The sequence below is a fragment of the Cololabis saira genome, chromosome 21, assembly GCF_033807715.1.
Source record: "Cololabis saira isolate AMF1-May2022 chromosome 21, fColSai1.1, whole genome shotgun sequence".
In the NCBI taxonomy this organism is placed as follows: domain Eukaryota; kingdom Metazoa; phylum Chordata; class Actinopteri; order Beloniformes; family Belonidae; genus Cololabis; species Cololabis saira.
The window spans coordinates 24972252-24997813 of NC_084607.1; the positions used below are offsets into that span (position 1 = coordinate 24972252).

At 39.6% G+C, this 25562-nt stretch overlaps 2 protein-coding genes across 3 annotated transcripts; one reads left to right on the forward strand and one right to left on the reverse strand.

Moving 5' to 3' along the window:
- Positions 1 to 33: 33 nt before the first annotated feature.
- On the reverse strand, positions 34 to 9060 carry nudt9 (nudix (nucleoside diphosphate linked moiety X)-type motif 9). Of its 2 annotated transcripts, none has more exons than XM_061712007.1 (8): positions 8900 to 9060; positions 5294 to 5575; positions 5031 to 5120; positions 4408 to 4494; positions 4067 to 4178; positions 2697 to 2843; positions 2373 to 2457; positions 34 to 2147 (listed from the first exon to the last, which is right to left on the reverse strand). In XM_061712007.1, the coding sequence occupies exons 2-8, from the start codon at positions 5476 to 5478 to the stop codon at positions 2002 to 2004; spliced, it is 852 nt and encodes a 283-aa protein (XP_061567991.1). In that variant the 5' UTR covers positions 5479 to 5575; positions 8900 to 9060; the 3' UTR covers positions 34 to 2001. The 2 variants fall into 2 exon arrangements, with proteins under 2 accessions (XP_061567991.1, XP_061567990.1); XM_061712006.1 differs by lacking the exon at positions 8900 to 9060 and adding an exon at positions 6756 to 6926.
- On the forward strand, positions 8759 to 23639 carry mapk3 (mitogen-activated protein kinase 3). Its single transcript, XM_061712008.1, has 10 exons — positions 8759 to 9155; positions 9291 to 9391; positions 11783 to 11965; positions 14179 to 14368; positions 15304 to 15420; positions 15504 to 15618; positions 15710 to 15841; positions 17743 to 17852; positions 18380 to 18508; positions 20431 to 23639. Exons 1-10 carry the CDS (start codon positions 9042 to 9044, stop codon positions 20434 to 20436), a joined length of 1197 nt encoding a protein of 398 aa, XP_061567992.1. The 5' UTR covers positions 8759 to 9041; the 3' UTR covers positions 20437 to 23639.
- Positions 23640 to 25562: the final 1923 nt, after the last annotated feature.

Below are 25562 nucleotides of genomic sequence, written 5' to 3' on the forward strand. Positions count from 1 at the left end.
AGAAGAAGAGCGAAACAATACAATACAAGCATATTGTTCAGTTCAGTTCAACTTTATTTGTACCCAAAGATAAATTTGCTTTACAATAAGGTGGTCTGGTGAGTCTAGTAATAATGCACCATTAGTAAATAGATACAACACAAACCATAATCTGATTATGGTTTTGAATGATTATGGTAATCACAACAAAAAATGCTAAAACCATATCTATTTATTTAAGGCAGTATATTAATCTTTGTTTAAAACATTTGGTTTTGCATCCAGACAGTGTTTGTATCTGTCTGGAAAACAGCATGTCTGGATTCATCTGCTGCTCTTTCATTATCTTACTAGACCACTTCACTATTTGGTTCAGACAATTCTTCTTTTTAAGTGCAAGATTCCCAGACCAAGAGACCATGAAAAGAGATAAAACTGATTCAATAAAAGCTCAACTGTTTTGTCAGGCAAAAAAGATTATCCTTTTTACAAACACCCTCACAATTCATGTGTTGTGTTGAACTAATTTGTGAGGGTGTTTAGTACAAGGTATACATATTTGTGTATTTTTATTACAAGACACAGTCAGATGAAATCAGATGTTAGTGTTGCTCTTTGAAAAAAACAAAACTCAAAACAACCTTTTAACAAACATTTGTAGATTGTTTCTTTTGCTATCATATGACATTAGTTGATGATATACAGTATATACTTTCAGTCAAGTAATACATTTAGCAGGGATGACATAACAAACTACAGTGCCAAGCAATTAAATACCACACAATTCACAGTTTTATGTGAAAATGATGAAGGTGGGTTTTCAGACATTTTGGTGGGCACTTTTGTTATTCTTTGTACAATATACAGTGAATTGAGTCCTGTGAGTAAAGCTTCACCACAAAATCAATTTTCTAATTTGAACTAGTCAAACAGCATTTGTTTCTTAACATTTACCAGTATTTTACTTTGTCTTAGGTAATATTCAAGTAGGAAAAAGAAACAAGAGTGTTGTGTGAGTGGAAGGTTGCCAGTTTAAATGACAAGGGAAATGTGGATGGGAAATATTCTCTCTGCCCACAATGCTGTAGGCTCTTAGTGTACGCCAGCACTGTTGTAAAGCAGTCTGACTGCACTCTGCCAAAACTGAAAGAGCATCTATATGACATTGTGTCCAATTTCAAGCTCCTGTTGCATAATGTACCTAACAGTAAGACTTACCAACGCATATCTGCTTGGATCAAACTTCATATTCACTGAAAAGCTGTCAAATCCATCAGTAGAGTAAATAAAGAAGGCTGGTTGGATTTGCAGTAGAACTGGCTCCAATTAATTTCTGGTTTTGTGTAAAAGGTTCCAACTTGATAATCATAATTACCTGCAGATTAAATGTTCCTTTCTCTCTGTAAGTGCTCACTGGTTACCCTCACTAAAAAGATGATGGGGAATTTACAAAATTGTTTATGACATCAGTAAATTCAGACTGAAGTCAGAAAAATATCCCTGATAAAACAAAAAACAGCATCAATTGATTATTCATGGAGAGCTGTCATCATACAGTTCTTCATGGCAAAAATCCTTCAAGGTTACAATCCTTTTCGTGCAAAATATTTTATCCTTGCCTCCCAGCAGCGAGATGGCATGCATTGAGGTAAACATTTGTTTGGAAAGGAAGGCTGCAAAGTGTGAAATGGTCCATGCGTCCACCATCTGTTAGTACTTGCAAAGATGTTCTTCTAGCTTAGGTGTAAAAGTGCTCAGTCTCAGTGCTGATACTGATTATATCTTTTCTCCACTCCTAAAGATTAATGTCAAGATACCATTCTGATACCATAATGACATTTATAGTATATGGTATTTCCAGCATCTTACAGGCTGGAAGATCACATGCATATTAGGTTTTTTAATCACACAGCTGATTATCATGAATAAATTAGTGAGGTAAGACCTTCATTAGGGGAATACTTGCTAAATGGACATTTGCTCTTAAGGTTTGCTTTATCGTTACAGAAGGACAGTCCTCAGTTACCAATGGGCTTTTCTCTCATTGGAAACCAGCTGCAGGAAATGTGAGTGATTTGCATAAAGAGCCAAAGATGAATCCAGATCAACCCATTGGACTTGTCCTGCGTCATCTCCAGCTTGCAGTGGCAGCTCACTCACACTGTTGCCTGCAATAACAGAGATACCATAGGGGTTTAAAAAGAAAAAAGAGCATGCATTCTCATTTTGCTTTAAGATATATCCAGAAAGAAAACTCCAGCAAGTTAATGAGAATGGTCTGTAAATTTGGATTAACTAATGCTGCAGCTTTTGAAACACGAACATCATACAGGGAATGTACTATGCAAAAATGTGAATGTGACAATTTAATGTAAAAATTGTTAAAAAGATACCTGACTCATCATGAAAGTTGACAGCAACGGTCTCCATCCAAGCATTGTCAGTGTTTCGCGGATCATCAACATAGCCTTTATAAACCTTCAGGAGAAAGACGGAGAAAGTCATTTAATCTACATTAAACTAAGAAAAAAGACAAAAAAAACACAACTGATCTGATCACTTGCATGTTGCAGTAAAGACAATCCATGGATAAGAAACAAATCTGATATGACTGCATCCTGAATGTACGGTAGGCTCTGTCACCATGTGTTCCTTGTAAAAATACATACTGACTGAAACACAAACAAGGGAGCTGCTATATGAACTACTGTACTGACCTGAAATCCTGGTGAGCTGAAGAGTTTGGTGATGCGCTGGTGGATTTGTGCTCTCTCTGATTCCGGGACTGAAAGTGAGTTCAGTGCTTCCTCGGAGAACTCCCGCTGCAGAGTGAGAGAAACCTGCTCCCCTGGATCTACCATCCCCTGCAAAACCAACATGTACACACATCTAAGTAATTTACAGGTTGATGACATACCAGTGAACTGAGTTGTAAATTGTGATAACTAGTTGACAAGTACAAGAAAAAGACCTCTGTCCTCATAACAAAATATTAATTTATTTTGTTGATCATTTTAACAGTCATGGTTGAGGGGAGAAAAAAAAAAAACTCGTTGGTTGGTAAAATGAAGTATATATGAAGAAGCAATTTCAATGTTTCTTATAAATCATAATGTGGAAATGTCTAGACTGTTTCCAACAAGAGGTTTTCACGATATTCAAATGAAAGCGTTGTACACTTCCCAATTCTGATTCTGATGGTTTGAACTACGGCAGATGTCTTAACCATTTCTAAATGCCCAAATGCATTGAGTTGCTGCCATGTGATTGGTTAATTAGACATTTGCATTAACGAGCAGTTGGATAAGTGTACCTAATAAAGTGCATGTGGGATGAATAAAGGCTTATCTTGTAGAATGATAAAATGTGTTCACTGCTGCAGCACTTGTGCTCAGCTTAGACAGACATCTAAGCTACTCTGGAGAAAGAACAGGCTTTCTGCATTATATCCAATACCAGTAACACAAGTAGAATGCACAGCTTTGCAGCTCGGTAGGTTAAGATGCTGGATGACAACTGTACAACGGGGTTGGAATTGGCCTTATTATCCTCTCCAGATAGATGGCTACAATAATTGCTTCTCTAAAATAATTGCTGATATTTTACCTGGCATTTCCCTGACAGTGTTCTGGTCTAAACGCTCAGATATATATAATAGCTCTAAGTTTAGGTCCAACATCTGCCATGGAGTAACTGGAAAATCATACTTTGGCCCCTTTTACACCACCTGTCACACGTTTAGGCAGAGACGGCACAAACAGCAGTAAGAGTATACAGTGAAGGGACTGCAGTGCTCAGTTTGGTTTGGTTTTGCGTTAATATGAAATTAGTCGCTAAAAGATATAATGTGTTGGCGACCAGATTTAACAGAACTGATACATTAGATTATTTTTCTTGTGTCTTGATACTAAAAACCCTAGAAAGGAAAGAAGCTGTACTTTTCTTTTTTATAAGAACTTAATTGTTTTAAAACTTATTTCCAGGAGAAAAATAAATGTCCTGTAGACATTAAAATATTGTGGAAGGCATAATAAAAGGTTGGTAAAACAAGATTGCAGAGACAAGAGAGTATAATGACTGAACCAACCCCAGGAATGGCCCACTCTCCACAATCTTTCCTCTTGATGGACACAAATTGCAGAATTGGCAGTTTTGAGACTGAGTGATGTATCTTTGCTCCTTTGACATCTAGTTTCCATCTGCCAGACAGGGAAATATGTAAGCTTGTCACAGGTTTAGAAAAAGAAATGCAAAAGTCAGAAACTACCTCCTTTACTTGGGAATATAATGAAACATTTAAACTTTATTAATTTAAGTTTAAAGACCTAGATTTCCTACTTTTAGTTGTTATTTTATAAATCAAATAACTTCCATTTGTGAAGAGTTGAATGATAAGTTTATGAGATAAAAAAATGAAAAAAAAAATACCTTGTGACAATTGGATCTGCTGCATGATTGGGACCCCACCGGCCTAACAAACCTCTACCAGCCAGCCCTGTGCGCCCCAGAGGATTTCTAAATAATAAAAAGCACGTTTCAATAGTCATATGTACTCAACTGTACAATCCCCCCCCCCAAAAAATTACATTTAAAAAGGTCAAAATGAGGTTAAAATGTTCTGAGACAGGGATGTGCAACTTCTGTCCTCAACAGCTACTGTCCTGCATGTTTAAGTTGATTCCCTGCTTTTACACACCTGATTCAAATTGATGGTCGTTACAAACTTGTCATCAAGATCTCTTTTAATGACACAACCACTTGTATCAGGGGGTGATTAAACAGGAAAAAACATCAAACATGCAAGACAGAGGCCAGTGAGGACAAGAGTAGCTCATCCCAGTTCTGAGACAAAAGCAAAACTAATTTGTAAAGATAAATCTTTGTATAGAGAGGATATCGAGTCGTCCTGCAGTTGGGAAGCATTTCAGAGGTATTGACAGGCCTGTATAAGACAATTATCCTGATGCTGCTGTGAATAAATATTAAAGCATCATTAGGAGCACCCTTTGCAAAGTTTTAAGAACTATTTCTCCATGGACTTGGTAACTTACAGTGGCGTTCCATTTTCCACTCTGTACTTGCCCTGAAAGCTTGTCCTGTCCACAGCACCGTCTAAAGCGTTGAACTGTGGCGAGAAAGAGCTGCAAAACAAGTAAACATTGCTAAGAATAGTGTGATAAAACTTCATATACGATATTTTGCAAGTGACAGAAAAATATAAATAAATAAATAAATCTGGATCTCTCATAACATTTATCAAATGTTATTGAATGTTAAAACTTAAAGCACATTAAACTATGTAAGTGTTCCTCACCCAATATCAGGATCAGCCCACTGTGGTTTGTTTAAAACTGAAGGGGCAGTGTAGCAGACTGGATCATACTCAGGCCAACTCACACTCCAGTCCACCTTGTCATCAGGTACAGCAGAGCGCGTGACAGTAGAGCCTGGATACTGTGCACACCTGGATTTGACATGAGGCGCTGCTGAGGATGGCATTGTCTCGGTCGTATAAAAGCTGCAGAAACTGGTGTAAGAGGGCTTGCTGTTTTTGATGATCCTGACAGGATCAGAAGACACGCAGGAGATAGGAGCCCTGTCGAGAGAGGAATATCAGACACAATGAGACATTTTTTAATGTTCAAGATAACATATATCAAAATGTTGTAATGTGAAAATTAAATACCCCACAACCAGGGGCGAAAATCCCGGGGGGGACAGGGGGGACAAGTCCCCCCCATTAGTAAAGCTGTCCCCCCCTAGAATAATTTGAGACAGAATTAATAATTTTGGAACAATGCAGTAGTATTTAGTAGTGATGCACCAACATGAAAATTGTGGCCGAAACCGAAATCGAAAATAATAATAAACAGTAAAATCTCATTACACTTAAAACAAGAGTCATCACCAGAAAAATAACTTGTTATTTGACAATTTTCACCTGTTTCAAGTAAATTTTCACTTGAAATAAGTAGAAAAATCTGCCAGTGCGACAAGATTTATCTTATAAGCAAAACAATCTTGTTCCACTGGCAGATTTTTAAGTGAAAATCTACTTGAAACAGGTGAAAATTGTTGTTTTTTTCCAGTGATGAGTCTTGTTTTAAGTGTAATGAGATTTTTTTTTAACTAAAAATGAGACATTTTAACTAGAAATAAGACAAATATTCTTGTTAAGATTTTGGGTTTTTGCAGTGTATTATGTCAGATGTGCTGTATTATTGCCACCTTCCACCTAATACCATTGTTTTGTATTACTCTAAGAAAGGTCTTCTGCCTGTTTGCGAGATAGAGATGAAAATGTCAAAATGCTGTATTAAAGGAAGGCTAAAACTTTTATTCCTTGTCCCCCCCTGGATTTATTCTCTAAAATTTTACTGTTTATTGTCCCCCCCAACTATGAAACGGGATTTTCGCCCCTGCCCACAACTCAAATGGAGTTTTATGCGTGTGCGCAGTGGTTTCTGGCACATAAGTGACTCATGCTTTTATTACGAAATAAGCTGATTGTGGTACATAGATGACCAAATGCTTTTGTTATTAAATCAAATGTTAGCTTCACGCTGAAACCTAACATCGTGTCATGTTTCATATGTAAACCTGTAGCCTATAATTTAGCGTTAAGCCTGAATTATTGTTCCGCGTTAAATCGACGCAGAGCCTACGGCGTAAAATACGCGGCGCCGCGAAAGTACGTGCGCGGCGCCGCGTAACCTACGCCGTAGGCTACGCGTTGGTGTAACGCGGAACCATAAATCAGCCTTTCCTGTTCATACCTGATCCCGGAGGTCCAGGCGACACACGGGAGACGAAGACCAAAGAGAGTAAGTGCTAATCGAATTGGATTCGTCCAATTTCTTTGGAGAGGATGAACCATTCCTCTAGGTTAGATACTGAAAATGAAAATATCAAGCAACCCCAGTCAGCATGTGCAACAACCCCAGGGAGAAAACCTGACTAGGAAGTGACCGCCCTGCGCGATGACGTAGGCAAACAGAAGGCTCGTTTCCGCGGTGGACGCACTACTTTTTCTTTTCTTTATAAATGTCTCCTTAAAGTTCACAAATAAATAGGAGAAAACGTATATACTAAAATAATGCTAAAACTAAATGCACATTTACGTATTTATAGAGAAACGTGAGTAAATTTATTTTTCTTTTGGTGTCTGTAATTCTTTCAGCTTTGTTTTGTAGGTTGCCAATGAAATAATAGTATGGTATGATGGGCACAAAAAATGTGTAAAGGATTACGAAAATAAAAGTGTAAGAATGAAAAGTATGAAAGAAAGACGACAAAATAAAACTCTGTTCTGTTCAATTCATCAATGCTTTATTAATTCTTGAAAGGAAGGTTAATAATGAATGAATGAATGAATGAATGTAAAAATATAACAACACAACAAAAACCAAAAGAAAAATAAAGGCATTTTCATCAAGTCTGTGTTTATATTAGTTTAATTAATGCATACATTCATGTATGCATTAATTACATTTTAATTCTACTTAGGTCATAGGGGTCTGCTGGAGTCAGGCTAAAGGGAAATGTACACCTTAGACAGGTTGCCAGTTAATCACAGTTACATGTAGACACTCCAGACTCAAATTACCCTGACATATATGCATACATGGACTGTGGAAAAAAGACAGTACCTGGAGAAACTCACACAAGCACAGAGTGAACATGCAAAACCTATGTATTTGTGATTATTCCTTCATCACAGGCAGATCAAAAAAGTAGTTGGTTCTGATGTTGAAAGTCATAGTAGTCAGATGTGATAATTCGTTGAAAGGACATCATCTGAAATTCATTTACTGAGATTCTATGGAATTAATTCAAGAGATTGGGATGTGTTGTTGGAGCCACCAGGTAACATTGTTCATCCACTTTGACAGGGGCAGAGTGAATGGACATTTATTGTTCCCAAAATGTCAAAGTTTTTCTTTATAAAGCTGTTGATAGTGGCGCAGCCACGACTTTATAAAATTGTTTCCCTGAGAGGCCATATGATTTCAACATCAATCAGCTATGAAGCAACACACATTTATTTAACACCTTTATATTAGCAAACACACAGGTCCTTCCTCCCCGCTGCCATCAGACTGTACAACCAGGCCTGCTCTCAGTAGCTAATGGACAATAACACGTGCAATAACAAGATGTGCAATAACCATATGTGCAATATCTGTCTGTCTACCTCATACTCATTCTACCTGCTTTTTTTGCACTGTTTTTTTCTTTTGCACTATATTTCGCACTATATTTTGTAATTATATAATTTTTTTACTTTTTTATCCCCTTCCCTGCATGTGTGTGTTAAGTGTACTGCTGCTAACAAGTTAGTTTCCCCACTGAGGGAGAAATAAATGATTATCTTATCTTATCTCTTATCTCTTCAAACATGTTATTGCTCAACAAAAGCAGTTGAGGGTTGTTTTTTTATCCAAAAAGGGGTGGGGACATCTTGTTCTCTTCAATGTACCAAAAGAATAAAAGGAAACCAAATGAGAAAAATAAATCATTAAAGAAAAATTTGCTTTTTTAATAAGTGATATGGTAAATAATAAACTAAAAGAAAATTAATTTAGAAAGTCGTAAAATATTGATTTAAATGCATAAAAAGAAAATAAATTTTAAATATGTAAATTGTTATTTTATGTTTCGTAATGTCTCTTAATATTTCCACATTTCCTTTTTTTTTTTTGTTTCAATTGTTATAACTCCATACCTAGCAGCAACACGTCGTTACGCCTACTAGCGGCTACTACCGCTGTAATCTGCTGATGGCGCTTGTTTCTCTCTACAGGAGCCGTAAAGGAGGGGCCTCCACTTAAATTGACTGAGCCCCGCCCAAACAAGTCATTCTCTTAAACATATCTAACGCACCTGTATTATCGTAGTTTGACTGCGCATTATTACTTACTCACTGGCGAGAGAGCAGATCCGCGCAGGGAAATCTGTTTACACTGGTAGTAAAGAGAGAGTTGCTCTCATCTGATCACAATAATCCACCCTCGCCCGGACATCCAGGAAAACAACACTTTTGACAAAGCGAGGGAGGAAGAATGGCGGATCCGAGCTGCCCTGCTGCAGAGGTCGGGGCTGAAGACTCCGGCACCGCCGCCGCCACCGAGGCGGCCTCCCCGGCGGCCCCGCCGGCTGCAGCCGCGGGAGCCGAGGCTGCAGCCGGCGGGGCCGCCGGGGAGGCCGGCTCCGCTAGAGCCGCCGCCGCCGCTGCAGCCGCCGAGGCGGACGGGGCTGCGCGAGCCGAGCCGGCCGTCCCCGCCAAGGCTGCGGCGGCCACCGCCATGGAGCCCAGCCCCTGCGCCGAGCTGGTCCGGGGCCAGATGTTTGAAGTGGGGCCCCGCTACACCAACCTCAGTTACATCGGGGAGGGGGCGTACGGCATGGTGTGGTGAGTCCTGCACGGATGTGCAAAGTTGATGTTTTATGTGAGGATAAAACCTGCAAAACCTCAGTGCGCTGTGTGTTTAACAAACCTCTCCTAGTTAAATATGAGTAGTTAGAGTATTTCAGAGGAGGCAGGTGGCACCAGGGTGCAGGTCCAGATGGGTGCAGGCAGTACTCGAGTTGTAAAATAAAATCAGGGGGGATGGTGGATTTTATCATATGGGGACAGATAATTTGTGCTGATTACAAATAATATTATATATTACAAATAATAGCACTGACCAAAACACCTGCAGAAATACTGCAGGAATGACATAGCAGCAGTTAAATGCAGCCTTCTGTAAGCTTTAAATATCCACTGGGCTTACATCAAAACACAAAAATAAAAAACAGTTTTCTGAACTTATCAATATGATTCTGTCCTTCACAGGATAAGTAAAATGGATCACTGCAAAAACTCAAAATCTTAACAAGAATACTTGTCTTATTTCTAGTTAAAATGTCTAATTTTAGTTAAAAAAAAATCTCATTACACTTAAAACTGTTTTTGCTTGTAATAAGAAGATAAATCTTGTCCCACTGGCAGATTTTCCTACTTATTTCAAGTGAAAATTTACTTGAAACAGGTGAAAATTGTCAAATAAGTTATTTTTCTGGTGTTATTTTTCTGGTGATTACTCTAAATGTTGAAATAGCAGTAAAACCACATTCATTGATGAAATGACATAATGGATGGAAAGGGGGGATGGCAGTTTTACAGGGGGGATGATTTTGACCGTTTTTATTTCAGGGGGGATGCCATCCCCCCTCATCCCCCCTCAACTCCAGTACTGGGTGCAGGTCCAGATGGGTGCAGGTCCTGATGGGTGCAGGTCCTGATGGGTGCAGGTCATGATGTGTGCAGGTCATGATGGGTGCAGGTCCTGATGGGTGCAGGTCCTGATGGGTGCAGGTCCTGATGGGTGCAGGTCCTGATGGGTGCAGGTCTAGATGGGTGCAGGTCTAGATGGGTGCAGGTCTAGATGGGTCTAGATGGGTGCAGGTCTAGATGGGTGCAGGTCCAGATGGGTGCAGGTCCAGATGGGTGCAGGCGTGGCTACAGGAAGACAGGACCGGGGTTCTGACAATCCTTGCTACCTTGCCGAAAAATGCTACCTTATGCTACAATTTTACTGTTTTACTCTCTAGCCCACTTCCTTTCCCCCCAAGTGATCCTTGTCGTTTGCTAGGCCGTCATTGTAGATAAGAATGTGTTATTAATGACCTGCCTGGCTAAATAAAGCCATAGAATAGTTTTTTTTCCCCTCTTTATCGTATAATGTTCACAAAGTGTAATGCAGCTCATGGCATGGGTAATGTATTTTGAAGGATAAAAATACTCAACATCCCGTATTATCAATTTTACATCGTGCAAGAAATGATGGTCGTAGCAATCAAACTTTGAAAATCGACTGTGCGCATGCGCAGAAGTAGCATTTCTCGGCAGGTAGCAAGGATCGGCAGAACACCGGTGTTGCGCAGGACGTGGTGTACTATCAGAGCACAGATCTGCTGCAGGCTAATGCAAGCGCTTCACTTTTACATACAGCTCCAACCACTCAGTTACACTGCACTGATCTGTATTGCACTCCCAGTTGAGCGTGATTTCCGCTGCAGAGGAGCAACAGGGGGTTTTATCGTGGGTGGCACGGCCTTTCTGCCTGTTATCGCTGCATGTGATCTGCGCGGATGCATTAATTAAGCAGTCCTGGCCCATTATTACTATCATCAGATCAGTAAAGTCATTGCAGCACGATCAGTGAGTCTTGGGGTTACACATGGTTTAGTCCCCCAAATGTGATGGCAAAATGCTGTAGTGTTTGTGTCGCCTTGGTCATGTGACATCTCACTATTGCAGTCGTGAGTGTTTGTAAACACTGACTACACCTACCGGTTGGGTTGGAGGACGGTCACCTGGCTCTCTGCTGCAGGATTTCATGTTGTTAAATAACCTGAGCGAAAGGTTAAAACAGACTGTTTCATTGTTCATTAGATCCTATTCGTAGTATTTCAGGCGTGGGAGAGCTTGCATGAACGTGCCCCCTTTACTAGTGTGTTGCGCAATAATACGTTTTTTACAAAAATGAAAGCAGTGATGTAATCCCTATTCTTCCTGAATGCCATGTAAAAACATACGTGTGATTTTAATCTCACTTCATTAACAGTACAGTTCTCAACACGCTGCACATGCACTCAGGCCTACACTTATAAAGCTGCACAACACTCCACATGACAACATATCTGCTGCGATTGTTATCTGTAGGGACAGTCTGCTGCACCCTTTTGAAGGCTGTTATCTGCTCAGTTTGTGTAATAAGACATGTGTGCCTTCTTTCTGCATCTTCTCTCTGTGCAGTGCTGCTCACGACACTTGGACAAACCAGCGGGTAGCCATCAAGAAAATCAGCCCATTTGAGCACCAGACGTACTGCCAGCGTACACTGAGGGAAATCAAGATCCTTCTGCGTTTCAACCATGAGAACATCATTGGGATCAATGACGTGATCAGGGCACAGCACATTGACAACATGAGGGATGTGTATCTTTTCATGCTTTTTTGATGTCTGTGGCCTTTATGTTTTATTGTGGACTACTAATCAGTCTAATTTCAAGATGCACAGCACCTGAAGTTGCTTCTTTCAGCGTTACTGTGGATAAAAGTGACGTCTCTGGTTAAATAGTTACTTAGCAGGAATTTTAATGAACATTATTAAGATACTGGAAGCATCTGAATTAATGGCTTTTATAGTTGAATATCATAAAAGGGTCTGTTTTGTTGTTGTTGTTGTTTTCTTTAGATCTTTTCAGTGGTAAATCCAGCATGCACAGAACAATAAGTTTAAATGTCATAGCTTATAACGTAGTATGAGAATCAGGGCAGCTTGATAAGTAAAATTTGACGTTGAAACAAAATGTATGATCGGTTAATAAACACAGGCAGGCTTTAACGTATTGAAAAATGTTACTAAAATGTAGCCTATAGCTCATGCTGAATTTAGTAGAAAGTTGCTCTCTGGATGTTAGTTTACAAATCAGTCCACCTTACATTTAATAAGCTGTAACAATATTGTGTCGAGACTCTTGGGGTCTCAATCTTTTTTGTTTGGCCCCCCCTATTTCAGACTCAGGCACAGCTACATTCCTATCTACAGGACTGTCTCAGAAAATTAGAATATTGTGATTTTCTGTAATGCAATTACAAACATGTCATACATTCTGGATTCATTACAAATCAACTGAAATATTGCAAACCTTTTATTATTTTAATATAGCTGATCATGGCTTACAGCTTAAGAAAATTCAAATATCCTATCTCAAGCCATAATCAGCAATATTAAAATAATCAAAGGCTTGCAATATTTCAGTTGATTTGTAATGAATCCAGAATGTATGACATTTTAGTTTTTTTTTAATTGCATTACAGAAAATAAAGAACTTTATCACAATATTCTAATTTTCTGAGACAGTCCTGTAAATCATCTGAGGCTTTGTTAGGGGTGCTTTAGCATCAAAACTGGTCAGATGAGCTACATTTCAACCTTATTAGTGTTACATATCCAGCACATGTTGAAATGTAAAGCCATCTTATTTAATATGAACTTTTAGAAATGTTTTGGCTCTTTGAATCCATCCCCTTCCTTTTGAAAATGTTAGCATCTATGGTGCAGCTGCTGAATCATTGCTCTGCTTGCTGTAATTCGGATACATTAGGCATTAGTCCTCGTCCACAGAGTGGCCAGCGGTGGTGTGTGGGCACACACTGCCAGTGAGTTGCTGTCACTGAGTGCTGCTTTGGCAGTTTCTCTTTGAAAGGCTGCATTGTTCCCTGAAAACCAGGAAGAATGTGTGAGTCCTTTTTATTTCAGCAACTTGTTTCTTGTTTTGATGTGGCTAGTTGCTCTACAATGTTACTGGGTTTTGTTGCATTGTGAGGATCTTTCCAGATGACTGGCAGATGCAAACAAATTCAAATGTCACCGTGTCGTGTACGTCAGCTGGAGTATTGCATGTTGTTACATATCAGATGTTTAATAATGTATGAAACATACAGGTGGTTAGCAGGTGCGCTCTTTATTTTAGTGGGAAAAAAGTATTGTATGTTTGCACAAAACACAGAGGCCACCTGAGGCTGATGGGAAAGGTCAGTATAGTTTAAGGCTTTGAGTTTGTCTTGTACCTATCGTGGTTGGTTTCATTACATTTTCATCACCTACAGACACTACTTTGAATTTTTTAAACAAAAATTCCCTCTTAACTCGTAAAGTTGTTCCAGCATCATTACTTTTTGGCTTTTTGCACCACGGTCTGCCACAGAATGTTGGTTTAGACATGTTCATGACGTCTTAACTCTTCAGTATGTGTTTGCCTACATTTTAGTTGCTTGTGGTGAGTGTTTAGAGCTTTACTGAGGCATGATTTGAGGAACAACCCATTGCAACATATGTATTTCACCTCGTTTGGTAACCCATGTGTAGGAGTCTGTTTTTGCCTTGAGATATGTTTCTGGAAAGAATGCTAAAAACAAATACACACAGTCTAAAGGTTGAATTAGAAAGCTGTAACCTCAAATATAATAATATAAATAAATATATATATATTTATTTATATTATTATATTTGAGGTTACAGCTTATATATATATATATATATATTTCAGCATGAGCTTAGTTTCAATCCTAAAAGCATGTAGGCCACTACTGAAACATACGTGGGAGACTGGTGCTTGTCAACCTTGACCTGTGCGTCCCTCCAGCTACATTGTGCAGACTCTGATGGAGACTGACCTGTACAAGCTGCTGAAGACCCAGAAGCTAAGCAACGACCACGTGTGCTACTTCCTCTATCAGATCCTGCGAGGCCTCAAGTACATTCACTCTGCCAATGTGTTGCACCGTGACCTCAAGCCCTCCAACCTGCTTATCAACACCACCTGCGACCTCAAAGTAAGCCTTTAAGTATGATGTTTGCTCTTTTGCTGTGGGCACATGTGAAAAGCCCTTTTTCTTTTCTTTTTTTTTGGGGGGGGGGGTCTTTGGCAGCAATATCAAACTCCATCTCACAATAAGATTAGGCGGAGAATAAAACGTTCCAGGAATGTTCAAGGTCGGTGCCAAGAAAAGCACATTATTACAACATGATGGATGATTATGATCTTCAGTGTACAGTATGATCTTTGCTAGATTTAGAAATTAAGTAAATACAATTTTCAAATGTACAGATTTAATTTGACAAAAACTAAGCTTAAATATACAATATACTGTTTTTTGTATAATGTTATCAATGTCTCATTTTTGTGGAGGAATTTTTCCCCATTCTTCTATACAGTGTTGCTTTTGTTCATAGAGATTTGCAGGCATCTGTTTATGCGCAGCTACACAGAATTTTAATGAGGTTGAGGTCTGGATTTCAGGCCATTACAATATTTTCGCTTTTTTTTTCTTTCTATTGTTCAGCATCCTGCCATAGGTTTACTGATCTGCTTGGGACGATAAACCTGTTGCTAAGTCCAGTTTTGCCTAAGCTTAAGCGTTGAACACATGGCTTTACATGTGACTCAAGAATGCTTAGTTATTCAGAGAAGTTCATGGTTTATTTGATGACTGCACGGTGCCAAAGGTCTTTGGGCTGCAACGATTGATGAAATGTATTTTTTTTGCTAAATTTGCTCTCTCAAACCTTAACATTTAATACGTTTTATTGAGGCTTTTACAGTCTGATATGTATCACTCAGGGTTTTGGGGGGATTTTCTACGGTCAGTGCATGGTCTGACCTTCACATATACAGTCTATCCTTACTCAAATTCTTGTTTTCTTGTTGAGTTTAAATGATTTATGTTTTTATTTTATCTTGGGTTCTGAACCTGTGTTTCATTCTCAGATCTGTGACTTTGGCTTGGCACGGATAGCTGATCCCGACCATGACCACACAGGATTCCTGACTGAGTACGTGGCCACACGTTGGTACAGGGCTCCAGAAATCATGCTCAACTCAAAGGTAAAGGTGAAGCATGCTGAAAGAAAGTTTTGTGTTTCATGTGCTAGTTTCATAGTTTCACTGTGTATGCCTTTGTGTTTCAGGGCTACTCTATGTCAATTGACATCTGGTCAGTGGGCTGCATCCTGGCGGAGATGTTGTCTAACAGGCCCATCTTCCCTGGAAAACACTACTTGGACCAGCTCAACCACATACTGAGTGAGTGATGGCTTTTCATTTATTTCAACGGCAAAGATTTAAAAAAACAACAGCCAACCATGTAAATGTGTCGTTTTTGTTTTATGTGCAGGCATTCTCGGCTCTCCAACTGAGGAAGATCTGAAATGCATCATTAACGACAAGGCAAGGAACTACTTAAAGTCCCTGCCACCAAAAAATAAGGTTCCCTGGGACTCGCTCTTTCCCAAGGCGGATCCAAAAGGTATTTTAATGTTCTGCTTTTTCTTGGACACATTGAGTTTACCCTCAAAGAGAAATAGGCTTGTGAGAGAAAAGGGCTCCTGCACATCTAGTGTGTTCAGAATTGGTACTTACACCTCAGCTGGCATTTGAACATAGTTAAACCAAGGTTTCACAGAGCTGTATGACTCTGTTAGGACTAGTCTGGAGTGGTCAGACCAGAAATGGCTATAGTTGCATCAGGTACCGATACAGAATGGTCTCATCATATTCCATTAGTACCCTTTTCTTCTCCAATGATCTTGAAGTGAAGGTCTGCACTTCCTGTTTTTTTTTTTTTTTTCAAAGAGTAGTGGTACACACTGCCTTCATGATGTAAAAAACAACTGATCTTTAGTGCTCGCTTATCAGTAGTGTTGCTTTACTTTTCATATTGGCATTTTCACCACATCGCCCCAAAGTAGGGATCACTTATCGACACATTAAAGTGGGATGGTATGAATCAATTAACTTTACTTTTATGTAAGGGATCACATAGTTCAGTTTAGATCCCGGTCTTTTAACCATGGATTGGATCAGTTTTGGGAATTTTAAAGTTTAGAAAGAAAGTGTGAGGCAATGTTGTTTTGATTTTGGTTCTCCAAATTATAAGTAAAACGCCTTTTATAACAAGGAACAGTATTCAGCAGGTCAAATGTTTGAATAATTTTAGAATTAAACAGTGCCATTTTAAAAATACAGAAGATGCGTCAGGGATGACAGCTGCTGAGTTTTAACGCTTTCACATCAAAGGATTTTTCATCGCTTGAATTAAAAACCAAGAAAAAACAAAAACAGGCTACTGGGGAAAAAGGCAAGGAAAACAAAGCAAAAATGCAATAAAGGCATATGTTTTAAACATACAGTACTCTTAGGTCGACTCAGATACCTGCATTAAAAAAACCAACAAAGAACAAAAACTATCCCCTAATAATAGGCTTTTCCCCATCAGTTTCACAGTGAGATACTGTTATTTCGTGCCCCCTTTGCTCGACGTATTGGCTTCCACATTGAAGTAGTGAATTGTAACTTCTGATAATGTCGGACATGCACGTCCAAACAAATATAACTATGCATTTGATTGAAGTGGACCATCATCGACTGGGAGGCCAAAGGGTTCTCATACGGGCTATTTGTATGATATAAGAGGCTTTAAGTGCCTCTTTTCAACGTGTTATCCACTAGTGCCTGGCACCTAAGCCCTCACAATCCAAACTGCTCTGCAGAATGTAAAAAGAAATCAGTCTGCTGCTTGCGTGATGTGCTGCAGATTGGGGAGACCTCAGGTCATCCAGAGCCTTGGTTCTTTTGATAATTACTTTTTTTTGAGAAAATCAAAATGCAGAAAATAACATACCAATCCAAACATGCCTTTAGTCATCTGTTATCATGCGCAGTAAACTTGGCACTCCTTACTTAACTTGCCCAGCCATGAAATACAGATATATAAAAGGTCATGGAGGTGTTTTGGTTGGCGGATCAGTTGGGACACGTTATGACTAATACGTAAAGAGGAGCAGTAGCAGTGCTCCTCTCAGGTTCAGACACTCTTTGTGGTTTGTGGAGGCATGTGAGGACACACTTTTTCTCAACTTTTCTCCCAGTGAACAATATATCTTTTAACTTAACAACTGAGAAACTTTGTAATTTTTTTACCCTCCCTCCTAAGTTTGTCTGGTGAACAGACAGTAGGCCATGATTTAACGTGAGAAAGAAGGAGCTGGAAAGAGAGATTTCTTCACAATAGGGTTTTGGTCAAAATACCCACTATGACGTTTGTTCTGTATCACACATGACAATAAAACATGCAAACTATAAGAAAAACCCAACTCCACAACCTGGGGACTGAAGTCAGTAACGCTCCTCTTGACTGATCCGATGCAGCTCTGGATCTGTTGGACCGGATGTTGACCTTCAACCCACACAAGCGCATCAGCGTCATCGAGGCCCTGGCTCATCCTTACCTGGAGCAGTACTATGATCCCTCAGATGAGGTAAAAAAAACATGTTTTATCAGCAAGATCTTTGGCTCTTTTTCAGCTGAACACTCTTTGTACCAAAGACAACAAACAGAAATACAAGTATTTAATGAACAAACACACTTTGGTGCCAAACGGCTTCATCAATGGATCCTGCTGTGGGGGATTTTAAAAGTTTTTCTACCAGAGCCGAGATTTGAGTGTGAGATATTCTCCCTCTTGCTTAGAGGCCCCTCTACTCTGTATTTAGTGTTAAGTTTGCTCAATAAATCCGATTAAGAAAAAGATTAAACAAGGCCACTACAGCTTCTCAAGTGTTGAGTGTCATAAGTGTCATAAGTGTCATAAGTGTCATAACCGTAACGTTAATCCCACTACTTTGAAATATTATGAAGTTGCCTGGACGCCGTACCACGTATAAACACTTACAGCATTGCATATTTGAGGATGTATGGTATTAAATGTGTGACGGAGATAAATGGATGGCATGCTGCATCTTTCAGTTGTACGTATCTTAAGTGTTTCATCTGTGTCTGTCTTAGCCTGTAGCGCAGGAGCCCTTCACGTTCTCCATGGAAGTGGATGATCTTCCGAAGGAACAGCTCAAGCAAATGATCTACGAGGAAACTGCTCAGTTCCAGAAAAACATCCTGCCTCAGACGCAGACACAGGTAAATAAAAAAATAGCATATTTGTGGCAACACAAGTCTCCAAGTCTCTGTGCTGTGATAGGAAGTGCACGGAAGTGCAAGATAATTCTGATTCAATATAAGTGTAATATATCGTACTTGGCTGATGGTATTCTTTTCCTCCTATTGATTGCTGTATGCATCCTCAGATACAGTGGCCTGTATATGCTCAGTACCGTCTTGCAGTAAAAGATGCTTACTCCTATGGCTGGAAAGAAATCAATGTAAACTAGGCAAGAGGTTTGCTTGGCAGAAGTTTGATGTTGCATTAACTAAATAGTTTCCTGTGTAAATCATTGTCGTATGTGGGCCTCCTCACCAGTCTGAGCTAACAACTCTTCTTCTTGTCACTATCGATTTTACAAGTATTTTCAAAACAACAATTGAATGAAGACAAAAAGAAACTTGTTTTTTTGTTGGTTTTCTTTTTTAACAATACTTTTCCATTGAAGAGAGTTACAAGTCCCTGTACTTGCTTTTCCTCTTTCCTCAGCGAGGATAAGTTCTGTACGTTTACTGGGCCATTTTAAACTCCATTGTTCTTTCCTTATTCAGCTATTTTGTAGATCTGCCGGTGTGCTTGGGACCATTGTCCTGTTGCATGACCCAGTTTCAGCCGAGCTTTATCAGTGACTGCAACACAGATCATTACCCCTCCATCAAGCTGCCTTACAGTAATAGTGAGGCTTCTTTTAGAGAAAAAAAGATATTTTCTCTTGGCTACTTTCAGTATGCATTGTCGGACGTAACAGAGAACTTTAGTTGTATTTAAAGAGAAGTTTAAGATGAGCAACGATACAGATATCAGATACTAAATTCTGTGTAATGTTGAGCTGTACCAGACTGCAGCATTTTGTGTGTGATTAGTGTTCTAACTACAAGAGTGCTGTCTATTTTCTTTTTCGAGACCACTAGATGTCAGTAGAGTAGAACTCCACACCCGAACACACCTGAGCCTTAACTGCACATTTTACAGCCATTAAACATCTCACTGATATACAAGATGATAGGAAATATGCAACACAGACTTGGGTAAACGTATGTTTATGATATGAGTTAAGTTTGTCACTTTATTCCAGATTCAAAGATGTTTAGCTGACAGGTGAAGGACAGTTTTGTTTATCCAAGATCACACTTGCAATTCTGCAGCCGTCGTAATCGTTCAGGTGCAGCATGACATAAAGTCACTGCTGCCGTGGTGCCACTGGTTCGGTATCGTCTCTGCAGGTGGAAATGGCTGTGAATGGGAGGGGTAGCAGAGTTATTTTACAAAGAAGACTTTTGGGAAGTAGCTGGTTTTGGGCAGCCAGAATAGCTCAGAAAAGATGTAGGTTGATTGATAAAAGTCACTAGACCCAATACTGGCTGAGATTATTATGACCTGTATCATGACGCCATCGAGTTCCTTGCTACTCTCTGATGTCTTGATGAGTTGACATAAAATGGATATAATCACTTTTTTTTTTATTTGTTTTTTTAACTTTCATGGCAACTATGAAGCGTCTGCTGGCAGACAACCTTTCTTAGTTTTCCTACTCTGTGTTAATTTTGTCTAATAAAACTGACGAGCTGGGTTTTTATTGGAAGCAGTGCTGTGTCTTCTGCTCCGAACTATAAAACGTTCACGTATTTACAGATGTAGTGACTGTACTGAGCTGAGCCTGATGTCAGCAGGAAGTGCACGATGTTATCTGGCTTCAAGAATCTCAAACAAGAAAGCAAACAAATCTTTTAATCTATGACTTTGTTGCCCGTTCAGCTGAGAGCAAACTCGCGCCTCTACTAAAATTCTGACTGCAGTTTCATGCAGTAGACCTTTCAAATATTCATGTTGACATTTGACTTCTTTGAAACACTTTCTAAAGTGAAAGGAATGTGTATCTGCTCTTTCTCCTCTTTTGCAGACCTAACGAATGATGAAGCCACACAGATGATTGCGACAACAAGACCCCAAATGATATGCTAAAACAAAGAAAGCCCTTCAAGAAACCAACAAAAAGCTTAAAGCGTAAATATGGACATTTAACTGCTTGTCTTTCCATTTCTGCTGCAGGAGACAGTGAAGTATGAACTAGATTTCTGTGGTCGAGTGAGGTGGTGGTGTCGTACTGTTTCTGTTCTGTCCATGTTGGACTCTCCTCTCACCTCGATTTTCTTTTATTTTTTTGTGGTTTACTGCCCAAGCTTGTGGAATTCTACGCGTCTCAGCTCTCCTTTCGGTGACCTCATGTCATATGTACGTACTACTGTATTAACCAACATCATAACTCTGTTTTGATCCATGTAAATTATGACTTGGAGACTGAAGGATAAAAGAACGGGGTTGCTAATATATATGTATACTTTTTTTTATGTGCTTATTGCAGTTCTCAGAGTCACACTTGTATGTTTGGAGTTTATATTTGCAAGTCAGTCTTGAACACTTTATTTTTGAAAACAAGCATTCAATATTTATTGTGGCATGTTAACAGGTTTTCTTAACTGTTGTTCTATTTTTTTATTTATTTTTTTGCTGAAAAAGTGTGTGGTCATATCGATGCATGCATTCCTGAAATCTACCAAAGTAGCAGAGGTGCAAGGAACTTAGCTGAGCTGGGGATTTATTTTCTTCTTCTGATATTTAGACCCTTAAACACACTTCTAATGCAGAATTTCTCTCTCGGGCAAAAACACTGTTATATCCAGGAGATGCTACGGGATTTGAACACACTGGGCTGCAGCGAAAACACATACCCTTTGAGCTGCATGTTTGTTCGGATGTTGCAGCTGGGATACCTAAGCCCATTTTCCAGACATGTCATCGGAGTTGATGCCTCGTCAGTTCGGCTGATGTTTGTGTCACTGTGCAGCTTTAGCCAGGATATAGAACAATGAGACTTGAAACATTAGAAACTGAATGACTGTCTGGCGGATTTACTTGCAACACCATGTTGTTTTTCTGAAATTACATCGCACTCTTGTTACATCTTGTACTGTAGCATTCTGGAAAATGGGTAACCTGAACCTGAGAGCTTGCGTTCGTTTCTGCAGCCGTTTGACCCGGGAACTCCTACAACATCAGGGAGTGTTTACGCGCGCTAAACTGACAAAACGGCCAAATCTGAGGAAATTTATGGAGTGCAAGTTACAACAGATGTGTTCAGACTATGACATCAATCTGATTTATTAGGAGAACAGTTTTGCCTAAGTGAGAAATGCCAGTGAGCAAAACCATTGAGCTGGTTAATTTAAATGGGGATTTAACCTGTTAATGTCACACTTGTACATTTTCTGCTACGAAAAGCAAAAAACTGTCCGTTTTTCACAGCAGATCTCTTTGGCAAGTCCTGAGAGAACTTAACTTGTTACTGCACAGCTAAACGGTTATTAAAATTCATCTGCGCTAGATACTGGCAGAACGACATCTTAAGATTGCAAGATTAATATTCAGAAAGTTATACAGTGCAAATGTCTGAGTCTACCCCTCTGGTCTGTCTGTGCTCCCTCTTTGCATTTTTCTGGCTGCTGTTGACATGTGTATTGTCGATTGTGGGTAAAGATAGTGCTACAGTGGTGCTCATGCTATGTTGCTCAGGCCCGGTTCCTGGTGTTTCTATACGTGTCAGCATGCATTTCCTGTCTGTTAATGTTGGTTTATAGAGTCTGCTCCCTGTTCTTTAAAACTGGATGATGTGACTATGCTAGTTCCCACTTGGTGGAGCATCACTCGTGGACCCAGTTCTGTCTAAACTAATGTGTTGGTTTCTTTTGTACTCTAACCAGTTTAAAAAAAAAAAAAAAAAGTCTGCAAAAATGGACCAAAACTGCACTGGATCTCCGTACCTGTGGCAGGCCCGTGATGCACTGGCCTCATTTGTCTCGCTGTAAAATCTCTGACTTGCCTCTTATATCTGGAGCTTCAGCTGCACCTGCCGGTGTTTTCTCAGCAGCACTCTGGGATCGGTGTGAGGCTTTATGGTGCATGGACATATTTATGCTTTTGTTTATCCTCCGAACCTTTTGCCACGCTTTACTCAAAGGGCTTCCCCTTCTTAATCCTCTCTTTTCTCGTCATGCACCCTGTCCTTTTTTTTTTTTTTTTCCCCTCACTGACTGCACTGCCTCCTCTCTCTTTGCCCTTTCTCCGGCTCACCTGGATAATGGACAGTTACAAGAGCAGGATCCCTGCTCCCATCCTGTGACTCAATCAGCACGTCTGCACTTTGTCTTTCCAGCCACGTGCCCTGCCCTCCCTCCCTTCCTAGATGAGTCCCCCCCCCCCCATATCCTGCTTGTTTAGCTTTAATTTTCTTGTGCTGCGTGCGTTAAGGTCGTGTGCAGAAGTGATTCTGTTTCCCAGTGTTTGTTCGTCTACTCATCAGAAACGTAAAGCCAAGACTCTTGTTCTGTCCGTGTGTTTGATTTGGACGTGTTCATTGCTTTCTTGGGCCTTCTCCCAACAGTTTATCTTTGCTTTTAACCAGACCAGACGTCCTAGCTTTCTCTCTCTTTTTTAAAAAATAAAAAATGTTTCCCCCCCCTCCTCTTACTACCAGAGCAAATATCTTGCTGGGTAACCATGGCAACATACCAAGAGGATCATGTTCTGAAATCCTGACACACTCACCCACACATCCAGTGTTTCTGAGGGGTGTGTTTGTGTTGCATGTAAACGTGCCCCGTCTACATTCACACAGTATTGACGAGTCTTAAGGGCCGCCTGTTTTTCAGATGGGCCTTTCCAAATGTGGTTTTGAAATGGTTGTTCTTATTATTGATATTGTTACAATGGTATAATGTTGTTTTGTTGTTCTTTTTTTTTTTTCTTTTTTTACATAAAGGGAGTTCAAGTTGTATTTTTTTTTTATTAGTATGTTTTTAATTTGATTTTTTTTTTCCTGTGGGTGACTGTTACTATTAGTGTTTTCAGTCTTTCTGAAACAAACTTTTTTTTTTTTCTTGAATTTCCCCGGCAAGATCTTATAAGGAACTATTTTAAAAATGACGTAAGGATTGTCCAAGAGCGATGAGTTATTGATGGTCACAGTCTGTTTTATTCTATGGGTATTATGAATTAAATGATTAACAAAGACAGAATTATATACATATAATGAAATAAAATTTCCTGATACTGTGTTGTGCTTTTTCCTCATTGTCATGAAACTGTAGGTGATAAATTCCCACAACAGAAGACTTGGCATTACAAGGCTATGAAACTGAGCTCATCCCATTGTGATTTTCTTTTTTTTTTACCATTTTTTTCCTTTTGTGGTCTTACAATTTAAATTAAAATCTTGTCCATTAAAGCTGTCCAATTAGGAAAACAAACTAGTAATCCAGCTAAAATTAGGAGTTCTGAATGAGTTGAATGAGTTCTGTGGGTTTGGACTGAGGTCCAAGATTTCATCCGGATTAGTTAAATATTTCTTCTCAAGTCTCAGTTTTGTGTCAGTAGTATGGTTGGAACCGTTTTCTTCAGTCCAGGTCCTCACAACTCACTTCCCGACATGTTTTAGATGTTTACTCTGATCCAACACACCTGATTTCAAATGAATGGATCATCTTCAGCTTGTCAAGGTCTGGTCTTCATGCCCATCACTGACCCGGTATTCTGAGCCAGATGTGTTGGAGCAGAGAAACGTCAAACATGCCAAGACCTGGACTGGGGAGCGCTGTCTTGGGAGCTTGTCATGCTGAAAGGTAAACTTTTTGTTACAGTAGAATTTCTCTGGAGGAGTCTTTTTGCATTTGGTTATAACTGGTCTCTTTTCATATTTGATCAAGTCCCACAACATAATACTGCCTCCACCATGCTTTTCTATCTGGTTGTGTTTGCTGTGATAACAGAAAAAAATATTAGTTATAGTTATTATAGTTAGGAGAGCATATATCTTTTGTTTTGTCTTTTGATTATCTCTAAAATGTGTTTCTTTCCCCTTCACTGTTGCAATGGCAACTTGTACATACACTTTTTGTGAAACTTCTGCCCAGAGCCATCGTGTTATCTTCTCTGTAGAGATTTGCAGCTCGTTCAGGGTTATCTTTGCCATTAAGACCTTTATCGATAAATTTCCTACAATAAATGAAAATAATTTTTTATATGAATGATTTAAAGAGCTTTTCAAAAGGAATAGTCAATATTATTGACATACTTAAATATAGAGATGTGGAAGTTGGTTAATAGATAAACTTTGAGTCATGGGAGGGTGTTGAAAGAGAGAAAAAACGATCTTGCTTTTCCTGCTCTGCTCCTTTCCCAATTTCTTTTCCTGCATGTCTCAGCAAGGCTGGGAATCTCCAAGAGGGGCTTGGACATTCCCAGAGTCTCGCAGCACCAAAGTATAAAGGTGTAAAAATGTTTTTAAAATGCAGAAGATGTAAGTAAATCAGGTATTCTCCGCAGACGGTCATTTACCGTGATCTGTCTTTCACTGTATGGAAAAGATAGAGCTGTAAATGTGAGATGGTGCTGGAAGGCCGGTTTGCCCTGCAGTGAATAGATTCCTCTGTTCTAGTGTGAACCAGGCTTGTTGTAGCATATTTACAGCTCGACACTATTGTCTGTCACATTCCAGCTTTGGTATTGAAGCAAAACACACATACAGCATTTGAGCTGTCAAGCTTGTAGACATGTCACTGTTTTCATATTTCTGTGTTTGCTTATCAAGGTGCATACCTCCGTAAGCCACGTCCTCTTTGCCAAACACAGAGACCTGCACAGCCTGCGAGAAGTGTTCACGACAGAATGAGATACCAACTCATATCATGAGGCTAATTAAGTGTTTGATATGATCAGAGCAGCAGCACTTGCATAGAAAAGGAGGATGCATGAATTTGTAGAAAACGATTTGCAGGCGTGCACCACTCAGGTGCATCACACACACACACAGAAAGGGTGTCATTTGTTCCTAGCTGAACAAAAGCAATGAAGAGTGAAGTGCTGCTGCCATTGGCAGGGGAGAGGCCAGAGAGAGAGTAACGAGGTTACGAGCTGGTGCTTCATTAACTTTTTACAACTCAAAGTTTCAGTTGGCTTTTCCCGAAACCAGGAGGACGG

What these genes read in the sequence shown, in the direction of transcription:
- nudt9 (XM_061712006.1), bottom strand. Translation starts at nt 6,856, where the DNA reads ATGGTTCATCCTCTCCAAAGAAATTGGACGAATCCAATTCGATTAGCA. An exon ending in GCCTGGACCTCCGGGATCAG is followed by an intron (nt 5,576 to 6,755) that starts GTATGAACAGGA and finishes CTCTCTCGACAG; the next exon opens with GGCTCCTATCTCCTGCGTGT. An exon ending in GAGAGTGGGCCATTCCTGGG is followed by an intron (nt 2,844 to 4,066) that starts GTTGGTTCAGTC and finishes TTGGTTTTGCAG; the next exon opens with GGGATGGTAGATCCAGGGGA.
- mapk3 (XM_061712008.1), top strand. Translation starts at nt 9,042, where the DNA reads ATGGCGGATCCGAGCTGCCCTGCTGCAGAGGTCGGGGCTGAAGACTCC. An exon ending in GGGGCGTACGGCATGGTGTG is followed by an intron (nt 9,392 to 11,782) that starts GTGAGTCCTGCA and finishes CTCTCTGTGCAG; the next exon opens with TGCTGCTCACGACACTTGGA. An exon ending in ACTATGATCCCTCAGATGAG is followed by an intron (nt 17,853 to 18,379) that starts GTAAAAAAAACA and finishes TGTCTGTCTTAG; the next exon opens with CCTGTAGCGCAGGAGCCCTT.